Source organism: Argentina silus, assembly GCF_951799395.1.
Source record: "Argentina silus genome assembly, chromosome: 8".
NCBI classification, from domain to species: Eukaryota; Metazoa; Chordata; class Actinopteri; order Argentiniformes; family Argentinidae; genus Argentina; species Argentina silus.
This window is the reverse complement of record NC_139662.1, coordinates 22,539,561-22,552,659: the sequence shown is the minus strand read 5'-3', so window position 1 is coordinate 22,552,659 and position 13,099 is coordinate 22,539,561. Positions and strand designations below refer to the sequence as shown.

Below are 13,099 nucleotides of genomic sequence, written 5' to 3'. Positions count from 1 at the left end.
AAGGTTACTCAGGGGACTGTTCCGTGGGATCTTCCTTTGTTCCTGAATGCACTTGATCTCTTGTCCATAGGACTCCTCTTGTACTGTTTGAAGGATAATGGTTGAGGCCTGATTTCTTTCCTCAATGCTGATGTCCGACTTACAGTGATGCCAGCCTTTGCAGGGGGTGTGTCTTACTGAACTGAGGGGAGGAGCTACCTCTGCATGGCCGTTCTTGAACATCTTGTCCATGAAGCTGAGGAAGTGCTCTCTCATTTCGGGCTTCTTGTCGAAGTTGCGCCTGAGAGATGTGAGGCGCTTCAGCGCTTGAGGCCTGTTGTTCGGGAGTCGTTGGCGTGGAGACTTAAAGGGCAATGGCGCTACCCAACTGCTGTTTGAGTCCTTGCACAGTCCTTCCTGCATTATTTTCATGAAGTAGGCATCCTGGATCGAGGGGGCTACTTGGTTGTCGTCTTTGGTTCTCGTGAACACGGTGCAACCTAGGTGGTCGGTCTCACACACAGACAACTCATCTAAGCGTGTTGAAGGGTGCTCGCTGACTTGGAGTCCGCTGCATCTCTCCCTGACATGGAAGACATTTGGACAGGGTTGGAAGAGCGTAGGACGTCCAAGATCAGTGGCGTTGGTGAAGAATGTGGTTACCGTTGGTGGTGTGTGGACGTTGCCTAGACACACGTTGCCGACTATCACCCATCCCAAGTCCAGTTTCTGAGCATAGGGTAAGTTGTGAGTGCCATTCACCTGTTTTCTGACCTTGTGAACACGGAGTATGTCGCGACCCAAGAGCAGCATGATTGGAGCCGCTGAGTCAACCTCTGGAATGAGTTTCGCCAGCGACCTGAGATGAGGATGGTGAAGTGCTACAGTGGGAGTTGGAATTTCCTCTCGGTTGTTCGGGATGTCATTACACTCGATGAGGCTTGGTAATGGGATGCGAACACTTCCGTCAAGAGATTCCACCTCGTAGCCTGTAGCTCTCCTTCCAGCCACTTGTTTCACTCCAGCACACGTTCTCAAAGTGTACGGGGCACTTCGACTTGTGTCGCTGAAGATTTCAAAAAATTGGGATCGAACCAACGATCGGTTGCTTTGATCATCTAAGATGGCATATACTTTCTTAGCCATGTCTCTACGGCCAGATGGATAAACTTTCACGAGGCATATTTTGGAGCATGACCTCTCAGCAAGATCTCCACCACAGACTTGAGTACACTGGGTGCTGACATGCGCTTGAGATGAGGCATCCTCCCCGCCGTGCTCTGATGTGGGGTCGACCTCCACTGTCCAAGGTGCTGGCCCAGGGTGGAGCGCTGTAGGATGCCTTTCGCTGCTGCATTCAGTACACTGTACTTTGACTGTGCAGTCCTTTGCTATGTGCAATGTAGAGGAGCAGCATTTAAAACAGACGTGATTCTCTTTGAGGAAGCTTTTACGATCTTCAATGGACTTCTCCCTGAATGCTCGACATTTGCGTAAGGGGTGTGGTTTTTTGTGCAGTGGACAAAACGTGTTGCAGTCGTCTGACTTTGAGGGGAAATCACTTGCTTCTAATGCTGTTTTGGAGAACACTTCAGTTTTGTGCACTGAAATGTCTCGATGCTTGTTAGGCGTCCAAGCTGTCCTCTCGGCCTTCAAACCAGTCTCTTGGTTGTGGAAGTTGAAGCTTGGATCGTTCCGGACGTTTGCTTCTTTGCTGATGAAATCTACGAAGACGCTGAATGGTGGAAAGGAAATTTCGTGCTTGCGCTTGTATGATGCACCTACTGACGCCCACTTTTCCTGCAGGTTGAAAGGAAGCTTCCGCACAATTGGGTTGACCCCTCTCGCCGTGTCAAGGTAGGTAAGGCCAGGTAAGTCTCCTTCCTCTTTAGCCGCTAGGAGTTCGCTCAGTAGATCGCTTAACTTAACTAGTTTTGAATAGTCTTGACTTGTTATTTTGGGAAAAGTGTCAATTCGTCTGAAGAGGGCATCCTCAATAACTTCAGAGGAGCCATAGGTCTGGTCAAGCCTGTTCCATATCATGTCCAGTCCTGCATCCGGGCGGTTTATGTGGATCGCTCTGATTTGCTCCACATGTTCGGCTGAATCATCGCCTAGCCACTTGAGCAGAAGATCCATCTCTTCACTGGACGTCAGATGTAAGCCATGGATTGCAGACTGAAATGACCGTTTCCAGGCCCTGTAATTCTGTGGTTTGTCGTTAAACTTGAGTAAGCCCGTAGTTACAAGCTCTCGTCTAGCCAGATATCTTACAAAGTCACTTGCATTTGAATTGTCAAATTTAGAATTTGGATATGCCGAATGAGGGGAACGACCACTGTCCAATGGTGACGTGAGGGCCTGCGGTGGAAAGGCGTGTCCACGCTCAAATTGGACTCGGTTGTTATGAGTGTGTTCATTGGCGTAGGTATGGGGCTGCTGAGACATCTGGTGATGGAGCTGAGATGCACTACTGCCCTGGAGTGGTGTGAAGGGATTGGCTTCAGGCTTAAGATGTGTAGTTGGAGTGTTAACACTCACCTCAGGTTTTTGACGTAGACTGCTTTGTTGTGGTACTGCACCACAGCGTTGGCCTTGGCTGAGGACGTATTCTGTGGTGCGCTCAATGGGTTCTAAAGGAGGCCTTTCCCAGAGCTGGTTGTTATTTGTGTCTTTATTCAAATCAGCAGCTGCTTCGAGTGCTTCAGCTTCAGCCACTGCTGCAGCTGTTTCCTTTTTGATGTTGAGTATTGAAAGTGATGCTTCCAATTTGGCTTGTTCTAGCTTTAACGTAGCCTCCTCTTCAGCGAACGCGAGGCGTGCTTTGGCTGCTTCTGCTTTAGCCCGTGCTTTAGCAGCAGCAGATTCTGTTGTTGATGATCTTGATCGCACTGAAGTGCATGATGCTCGAGACCGCGTCTCCCATGTTACTCCTTCATCCATCATTGTTACTGTCAATTATGATGATTTAGAAGAATACTTGCTGTGTTGATCGCCCACTGGCTGCGTGTGACGATGTCTGTTCAGCTCCTCCTGCTCACACTGCGATGCATCGCTTGTTGAGAGGCCGTTGTTTCACTGTACTGCCCTCCTTGCAAGGGGATGCAACTCGACAGTTCGTCCACTCCTCCCTGACAACAAGACTCTGAAGCGACCTCTTTTGTTCCAGGTTTAATGTCGTCAAAGAAGTGTGAAACTAAAACATACACAAATGGATAAATCAAGTTACTGTAAATAAACAAAGTCAGTGTTTTAGATTGAAATGCAACATATACAATGGTTGTTAACTCATAAAATCGTGAATTGACTTATTTATAACTGGTGTTTGGCCAGATGGCGAACTTACATACATTCCTATGGCCGTTTGTAACAAACACACGAACTCAACAATCGAGTTGCCAAACTTCAAAATTACAACAAAGTTACGTTACAAAATAAGAAACATCACATACCAACGATGCCTCTATAAAACTGAGGATGCCCACAGATCGCAGCAGATTACCGATCGTTCTGCACCACAGGAATTCGTACTGGCTACTGAACTTTACTTCCTGTTTGCTGTCATATGACTCACTGGCGCGCTCTGGTCTCTTAAAGAGACACACACACTATTACAATTGCACTAAACAAATGCTAAACAGAACAGTGATTATTTTGATTTTAAAATGTATAAGCTGTGACTTTTTTGTAATACAATTCTAAATGGTCTGGTGAATCATTTTCTATTTAGTATTTTATGTCATCATATCACATTTGTTTTTGAGTGATTTTGTTTTTCATTGATTTTTTTCATGTACTGTAACTTCCTTTTATTGCTAATATTAACCATTACTACCTTTCTACAGCCTTCCTCAAGAGATGAGTGCACAGCTGTAGGTCAGAAACGCTGTTTGTTTATTTTTAGCTTATGCACTTTGTGTTATAAAAAGAATACATATATATATATATTTTGTGGAAGACTGTGTTACCGTGTTACCATGGTAATTACCATGACGGGATTTGTGAAACAGAATGTGACTGACCACAGCGTGAAGATAAAGCTCTCTCTGACTGCTGACTCAAGCCTTGTCCGTTTGTCACTGACATGTTTATCACAGTCGTCATTCGTGTTTAATAAATGGCTGAAATCCTAATCTTAAAGGCCCATTTATGGCCACAGATATGCTGAAATTTGCAAATTTGCATTGCAAATACCGCACAGCATTCTGGAGATTGCAAAAATTTTTCAAGTTTTGAGGTTTTAACACGAAGGCGAAACTATTTGGCGGTTAGATTTAACGGTTACGTTACACAAGAGGTCTTCAAGATTCATGTGAGGCTACTTGGTGATGAGGAGATTCACCGTTACCGTAAGATTGGTGATACCACCTCACCAACCCTCACCAACCCAGGTCATTACTATTAAGATTGGTGATACCACCTCACCAACCCAGGTAATTACTATTAAGAATAGTTCTGTACACGTGAGTTACCTTATTAGATAAGTATAACTAACAGATCATTGGTATCCAAGTGGACACTGTCAAAGTTAAGTCAACGTCATAGTGACAGGTCCTCCAGGCCCATTGAAGATAAAGAACCATCTAACTTAATTTGTAATTTGTTTTAACTATCCATTCAAAATGAGATAAGCCTGCAGCTTGTAGTCAGGATGCTGACCACAGCGATGCAGAATGTGAACCAAATAGAATTGCATTTCCACAGCACAGCTCCGATGATTTTGTTTTCCAATTAGACTGTCATTGTCCCCGAATGTGGCACCTGTTAATTAGAATCTAATCTTTCTTTATTCACTCACTTTCTTGAATGTGACAGCAACTCATATGCATCCTTCCTATCTCACTTTCCAGGGCACCCGGATTGTCCCCAATCTGACTTCAGTCTTGTTTGATAAGAACGAATGGGACACACCGAACACCTTTAACCCAGGACACTTCCTAAACACTGAGAGGAAGTTTGTGAAAAAAGCAGCATTCATGCAAGATATAATCTCTCTTGAAAACTGCCTCCGGCTCTTACGTACTCTGCACAGATCTAAAAGGGCCGTCAACATCTGAATGACCAATGTCAGTCATGACATGACAGCTAAAACCAGTTTTCAAGAGAGATTATAGAGAGATTATCTTCAGGTCAGGGTAGTGTCGTCTAGTTTGCCGATCTGGCTTGGATTGAACTGCGTGGAGCGATGGGAGAATGTGCTTGCAATTTCATTGGATGTTACATTCCAAGAACCCTCCCACCACACGTTGCTAGGCAAGGTGATGTCACAGGGCGTCGTTCATTTCAAACGGGTTTCCACTGCCAGCTTTTGTGCTCTCATGAATCTAATGACGGTGGGCAACCAGGTGCCACAACAACTTAATGCGGAGGCTGGCAGGGCTGAACAACTTAATGAGGAACAAGAACAAGGATACAGTTGCGCTTTGAGATAGAGAGAGAATTTATTCAAATTCAAATAGAATTAAATCTATACATTTGAGGCAGCTTCTTTTTCATCTGTATTGTCAACTGTGGCTGATCAGGAGGCTGGCATGGCTGAACAAGGGTAAGTACAGATCTAATATATAATATCTGCCATTTAGCTGACGCTTTTATCCAAAGCGACTTACATTGCAGTGAGTGCATACATTTTTCAGTACATATGGTGCCAGCAGGAATTGAACCCCCAACCTAAGCGTTGTTAGCGCCATGCTCTACCAACTGAGCCACAGAGGACCGTAGCTCCATAGACCCCAGACCAGATCTGTGTCTATGTGTGTTCCTCCACAGTCCATGTTCAGATTGAGTTTGGTGGATTAGGAATTTTGTCTCATGTGAAATGGTTGATTTTATTTTTCTATCAAAAACAAATGACCTCTGAGGTTTTGTAGTTTTGATTATGGTGTGTCATGTCATGACGGTGTCAAACATAAATACCCACACACACATGTACACACACGCAGGTCGAGCCACCACAAGATTTACTTTGCTTGTTAATACGTACAGCTGTCAGATTTTATATCTTTTGATCTATCTTTTTGCCCCACTCACAACTAGCACCAAGATTAAACCAGTTTCCAAGAGATTTCAGTCGTAATATAAACGTATATACTGTATGAAAGATATATTCATATATACAGCTGCATCACTGTGTGGGGCGGTAGCTGCACCGAACACAGTAGGAAAGCCCTGCAACGCATTGTGAACACAGCTGCTAAGATCATTGGTGCCCCACTCCCATCCCTGCAAGAGACTTACTCCACCCGCCTCACCCGCAAAGCTACCTCGATTGTGAGCGACGCAAGCCACCCCGCACACAGTCTGTTCAGCCTCCTGCCTTCTGGAAGAAGGTATAGGAGCCTCCGTGCCCACACCACCAGACTCACGAAAAGCTTCATACCCCAAGCTGTCAGGAAGCTAAATTCTCTCCCCTCACTTCCCCCAGCCACATCCTCCAAGCTGTCAGGAAGCTGAACAAGCTGTATTGTCAACTGTGGCTGATATGGCTGAACAAGGGTAAGTACAGATCTAATATATTGTAACGAACGGCGGGGTAGAGTAGCTTGCCTCAAGCGGGTATCGAACTCGCAACCTTCCGCTTACAAACCGGCCGCGCTAGCCACAACACCAAGAGAGTTAACTCACTTGGCGGAGCTGCTAACGGGCCTTACACAGGGTCGTTACACTATCCCCTCCGTTCGGGAGAGCGTGCCCTCACGCTTCACTATACAAGTCTCTCACGTGGACACGCCTCTCCGATGGCCTCACGGGCGCCATCCCACTTCTGACACCAATGTAGCGAACGGCGGGGTAGAGTAGCTTGCCTTAAGCGGGTATCGAACTCGCAACCTTCCGCTTACAAACCGGCCGCGCTAGAGTTAACTCTCTTGGTGTTGTGGCTAGCGCGGCCGGTTTGTAAGCGGAAGGTTGCGAGTTCGATACCCGCTTAAGGCAAGCTACTCTACCCCGCCGTTCGTTACAATATAATATATGCCATTTAGCTGACGCTTTTATTCAAAGCGACTTACATTGCAGTGAGTGCATACATTTTTCAGTACATATGGTGCCAGCAGGAATTGAACCCCCAACCTAAGCGTTGTTAGCGCCATGCTCTACCAACTGAGCCACAGAGGACCGTAGCTCCATAGACCCCAGACCAGATCTGTGTCTATGTGTGTTCCTCCACAGTCCATGTTCAGATTGAGTTTGGTGGATTAGGAATTTTGTCTCATGTGAAATGGTTGATTTTATTTTTCTATCAAAAACAAATGACCTCTGAGGTTTTGTAGTTTTGATTATGGTGTGTCATGTCATGACGGTGTCAAACATAAATACCCACTCAGATACTTCTGTTTTCATAAGTAAAAGCACCACAATTCAGCTTCCACACCCATCACAATGTTGAAAGACAAACCACTCATATGTTTCCTTTTCAGGCATACTGTATGATGGACAGATGATTCACTTACTTAGACAAACGTATTTGTTGTAAGTCACTTTGGATAAAGGTGTCTGCTAAATGCCATAAATGTCTCTCTCTCTCTCTCTCTCTCTCTCTCTCTCTCTCTCTCTCTCTCTCTCTCTCTCAGGCCTTTAAACGACATACCAGCTAAGGCTTACACGGTAAGTAACAAAATTCACTCTGTTTGTTTCTGCCTTACAATGAAATGAAATCAACCTGCAGGCGAAGATAGAGAGAGAGAGAGAGAGAGAGAGAGAGAGAGAGAGAGAGAGAGAGGGGAAGCGATTGTGGTAACAGAGACAGAGAGAGAGAGAGAGAGAGAGAGGGAGGGAGGGAGCGATTGTGGTACCAGAGACAGAGAGAGAGAGAGAGAGAGAGAGAGAGAGAGGGAGCGATTGTGGTAACAGAGACAGAGAGAGAGAGAGAGAGAGAGAGAGAGAGAGAGATCCATCCTTCCATCCATCCTCTCTCTCTCTGTCATCCACACTTCAGACACTCATCATTTTAAGAGCACTTTCACTGAGTCTTCAAGAGAGGGTTTCCAGGAAACTAACATTAGTGGGTGAGGTATTGAGTGTGTGTGTGTGTGTGTGTGTGTGTGTGTTTCCACTAAGAAAAGGAGGGAGGGAGGGAGGGAGCGATTGTGGTAACAGAGACAGAGAGAGAGAGAGAGAGGGAGAGAGGGAGGGAGCGATTGTGGTAACAGAGACAGAGAGAGAGAGGGAGAGGGAGAGAGGGAGGGAGCGATTGTGGTAACAGAGACAGAGAGAGAGAGGGAGAGAGAGAGGGAGGGAGGGAGGGAGCGATTGTGGTAACAGAGACAGAGAGAGAGAGGGAGGGAGGGAGGGAGCGATTGTGGTAACAGCTGTTCTTCCTCCTCTTCTTCTTCAGGTGTTTAATGATCCCATCCACGGCCACATAGAGATGCACCCTCTCCTGGTCCGCATCATCGACACGCCTCAGTTCCAGAGACTACGCCACCTCAAACAGCTGGGAGGATCCTACTTCGTGTACCCTGGAGCCTCCCACAACCGCTTTGAGCACTCCATAGGGTAAGACTGTGCTGTCTAAACCAAGATCATAGATTTTAAAGGTTATTTTTTGGAGTATATCCCACTTGTATTTTTCAGTTTTTTTCATTGGACAGAGATAGTAGAGAAAGACAGTATGAAAGGCTAGGTCAGATGGGCACCGACCAGATTCAAACCCATGCCCACATGGGCAGATGTGTGAACTGTAGGCCATGGTTGTAGACCACTTGACCACACCAGGCCACCCAAAATGATAGATTGAAATGTAGAAAATGATTTATTTATTTTTTATTAAAAATAAATGTTATTTACATAAACGTCTGTCTTTCTTTACACTAAATATTTTCATCTGAATGCCAGTTCATGAATCATGGTTGTGTTTTGGTTCTGGGTGGGGCACCTGGCAGGTCTGGGTGGGATGGTTATATGATGGTTGTATGAAGGTTGTTGATTGGTTCCTCTGCGGTTTAGGGTGGGTTACCTGGCAGGGCAGCTGGTCCAGGCTCTGAAAAACAGGCAGCCAGAGCTTCAAATCTCCGACAGAGACATCCTGTGTGTGCAGATCGCTGGCCTCTGCCACGACCTGGGTGAGACACACACACACACACACACACACACACACCCACCCACCCACCCACATACACCAGTCTACACATGCTCCGGTACCTTTTGCCAGAAGGTAGCAGAGAGAACAGGGCGTGGTTGGGGTGGGGGGAGTCAGAGAGAACAGGGCGTGGTTGGGGTGGGGGGAGTCAGAGAGAACAGGGCGTGGTTGGGGTGGTTGGGGTGGTTGGGGTGTCTGGGGTCCCTGATGATCTTCCCAGCCTTCCTCTTGCACCTCTCAAAGTAAAGGTCCTGACCCTACACCCATGAGTAAATAACCACCTGGTTCTCTCTCTCTCTCTCTCTCCCTCTCTCTCTCTCTCTTTCTCTCTCTCTCTCTGTCTCTCTCTCTCTCTCTCTGTCTCTCTCTCTCTGTCTCTCTCTTTCTTACACTCCCTCTCTCTCTCTCTCTGTCTCTCTCTTTCTTACACTCCCTCTCTCTCTCTCTCTGTCTCTCTCTCTCTCTCTCTCTCTCTCTCTCTCTCTCGCTCGCTCGCTCCCTCTTCAGGACATGGCCCTTTTTCCCATATGTTTGATGGGATGTTTATCCCCAAAGTCCGTCCAGGAACCAAGTGGAAGGTAAGGAACGGGGCAGGAGTCGTTGTGTACTTGTAGACGTAATGTAGCCTAGTCATTTAAACACCCCTCGAGAACAACCACTAAAGCATCAGCCTGCCAGTGCCTACCCATAGGCCACAATCCTGCACATACACTACCAGTCAAAGGTTTGGACACACCTTGCCAAGAGTGTGCAAAGCTGTCATCAAAGCAAAAGGTGGCTACTTTGAAGAATCTAAAATATAAAACATATTCTGGTTTTGTTTAACACTGTTTTGTTTACTACATAATTCCATATGTGTTCCTTCATAGTTTTGATGTCTTCAATATTAATCTACAACGTAGAAAATAATAAAAAAATAAAGAAAAACCATTGAATGAGAAGGTGTGTCCAAACATTTGACTGGTACTGTACATGTTTGTCGGCTGATTAGCTTTCAAAGACTTTCGACATCATATCCCAGAGTCTTCCTTTAAAGTATTGAGCGCTATACCAGTACGGGTCCGTGTGTGTGTGTGTGTCCGCGTCCGTGTGTGTACAACCTTCACCTGTGTTCCCTGCTCCACAGCATGAGACCGCGTCTGTGGCGATGTTTGACCACCTGGTAAAAGAGAACCATCTGGAGCCAGTGATGAAGAAGAATGGCCTGGTCCTGTTTGAGGACCTCGCTTTCATCAAGGAGCAGATCGCCGGACCTTTGGACACTACCATCTCATCCAGCCAGGGGGCGCCGGTGAGTCACTCCAATAACATTCAAACAGATTATACTGTAGTAAACATTACAGTCAACGTCTTTACTATCAGAGCTGACCAAATTGATTGACACATGGATCCCATTCTGTGCGCTTTGAACCCAGAAGTTTATTTTCCAATGGAGCTTGTTAATTGCAGCAACTACTTATCAGTGTTCTGTCCTTGCTCTTATATGAGTGTCCTGCTTCTGTCTCCTCAGTGGCCATACGAAGGCAGGCCAGAGGAGAAGTCCTTTCTGTATGAGGTTGTAGCCAACAAAAGAAACGGCATCGATGTTGACAAGTTGGACTACTTTGCTCGGTGGGTGCTTCCATGTTTTGTCATTGTTTATTTGCAACAACAACAACAACAAAAAAAGACAATGTATTTTATTTGAGGGTTAGGGTCAAGTGCAGCCCTGATCATGATGAATGCAACCCACACATTTGTGTTTCAGCAAAATATCCCTTTAAGGCTATGCCCAAAGTGTTTTTCACAGTTCAGTTGATGTTTCTGAGCTAACTTAGGATGTATCATTAAGCCTTGTTTTTCTGTTCTCCACAGAGACTGTTACCATCTGGGCATCCAGAACAACTTTGACTATCGTCGCTTTTTAATGTTCGCCCGCGTGTGTGACGTAGACGGGCAGAGAGCGATCTGTAGCAGAGACAAGGTGTGACAGTAGATTGTTGTTTTATTTTCCCTTTGGGGCTAAATTTAACAGATAGATCTGACTCGGCAACTGACTTGTCAACTTAGCGTTCCAGCCAAGCTTTATTGACAATAACAGCACAGGTGAAAGGTTCAGTCATGTGGTTACATCCATTTCTATCTAAGCTGACATTTTTATGGCTTAATGAAGACATTGTGTAAGGTGTGCAGGGTAGGACCCAGGCTCAAGAGAGGAGACCAGATGAATGGATGCAGTTGAAAGGCAAAGCCATTTTACTCGTAAGAATCCACAGAGTAGACAGGAGCAGACTTAGGAAAAAACAAACCAGTACAACCAAGTACTTAATTTAAATCACAAGAGCATAGGCGACTAGATTCTATGATAGGTCCAAAGAGGGGCCACGACAGACCAATGTCTAACAAGTTCCACACTACCACATTGAGAGACACAAAACACACAACTTAAATGGAAAATGTCAATAATTAACTGATAGGCTGCACCTGTTGTGCCAGAGCTCATGGGAAGGTCACTGCCGCCCCCTAGTGTCCAGACAGGGCCATGACACAGTATTATTATTAACTTCTTTCTGTCTTCTTGTTTGAGATTCAAGTAGGTGAGGGTAAGCATTATTCCAATTGTTCATCATCTAATTATTATTCCATTAATGTATTATTTCTTTAACAATCTTAATTTGCTTTCCCCACAGGAGGTTTTTGATCTATACCTCATGTTCCACACACGATTCTACCTCCACCAAAAGGCCTACCAGCACAGAGTGGTGAAAATCATAGAGCACATGTGAGTAGGCTACTTACATTTACATTTACATTTACATTTACATTTCCTTTTACATTTATGGCATTTAGCAGACGCCTTTATCCAAAGCAACTTACAACAATGCATTTGTTTAAATCAGTGAATCATCTATCCAACAGTCATCATAAGACAAAGTAATCAAAGCTCACACCAGGGGCCATTGGCAGTCGTAATGCCAGTAGACTATTATTATTATTTATTTTTTTAGATATATTTTATTAGCAGGAGAGAACTTGTACAGGGGGGTAGCAGGGGAGGTCTCGGGGTTGGGGTTAGGGTTAGTATAGAGGGGGTAGTGAGGGTGAAGCGGTCTTTAGGAGGGACTATTAAGATATAACTTGAAGAGATGGGTTTTCAATCTACGGCGGAAGATCGGCTACTCACCTTCAAGGGATAGTTCATAAAACTACATACAGTACACAATTACAATTTGAATCAGAACATAACTACCTCATTATGTTGAGCTTACTGTTTATACCCAGTGGTGTGTGCTACGTAAACATGTTATTAGGATCACAGAGGCCTTTGTCCAGGCAGACCCCCACATCCAGATTGAAGGCACAGGGGGAATGCCGTTCACCCTCTCCACAGCCAAAGACGACATGGAAGCCTACACTAAACTCACAGGTCTGACAACACGCATGTTATGTTATGTTACGTTATGTTATGTTACGTTATGTTATGTTATGTTATGTTACGTTACGTTATGTTATGTTATGTTATGTTATGTTATGTTATGTTATGTTATGTTACGTTATGTTATGTTATGTTATGTTATGTTATGTTACGTTATGTTATGTTACGTTATGTTATGTTATGTTATGTTACGTTACGTTACGTTATGTTATGTTATGTTATGTTACGTTACGTTATGTTATGTTACGCTACGTTACGTTACGTTACGTTACGTTACGTTACGTTATGTTATGTTATGTTACGTTACGTTACGTTACGTTATGTTATGTTATGTTATGTTATGTTATGTTATGTTACGTTATGTTATGTTACGTTACGTTACGTTATGTTACGTTACGTTATGTTATGTTACGTTATGTTACGTTATGTTATGTTACGTTATGTTATGTTACGTTATGTTATGTTATGTTATGTTATGTTACGTTATGTTATGTTACGTTATGTTATGTTATGTTACGTTACGTTACGTTATGTTATATTATGTTACGTTATGTTATGTTACGTTACGTTACGTTACGTTACGTTATGTTATATTATGTTACGTTATGTTATGTTACGTTACGTTACGT

At 44.6% G+C, this 13,099-nt stretch overlaps 1 protein-coding gene across 1 annotated transcript in view; it reads left to right on the top strand.

Annotated features, from left to right (window-relative positions):
- Positions 1–5,415: 5,415 nt before the first annotated feature.
- LOC310808975 (deoxynucleoside triphosphate triphosphohydrolase SAMHD1-like) overlaps positions 5,416–13,099 on the top strand; it is a 14,033-nt gene continuing 6,349 nt past the window's right edge. Inside the window, exons 1-11 of the mRNA XM_083676078.1 lie at positions 5,416–5,524; positions 6,404–6,474; positions 7,548–7,581; positions 8,312–8,472; positions 8,923–9,038; positions 9,563–9,633; positions 10,182–10,346; positions 10,566–10,666; positions 10,910–11,018; positions 11,725–11,816; positions 12,346–12,461. Of these exons, the coding sequence (XP_083532204.1) occupies positions 6,461–6,474; positions 7,548–7,581; positions 8,312–8,472; positions 8,923–9,038; positions 9,563–9,633; positions 10,182–10,346; positions 10,566–10,666; positions 10,910–11,018; positions 11,725–11,816; positions 12,346–12,461 (979 nt within the window). The 5' untranslated portion in view covers positions 5,416–5,524; positions 6,404–6,460. The remainder of the gene's footprint in view (positions 5,525–6,403; positions 6,475–7,547; positions 7,582–8,311; positions 8,473–8,922; positions 9,039–9,562; positions 9,634–10,181; positions 10,347–10,565; positions 10,667–10,909; positions 11,019–11,724; positions 11,817–12,345; positions 12,462–13,099) is intronic.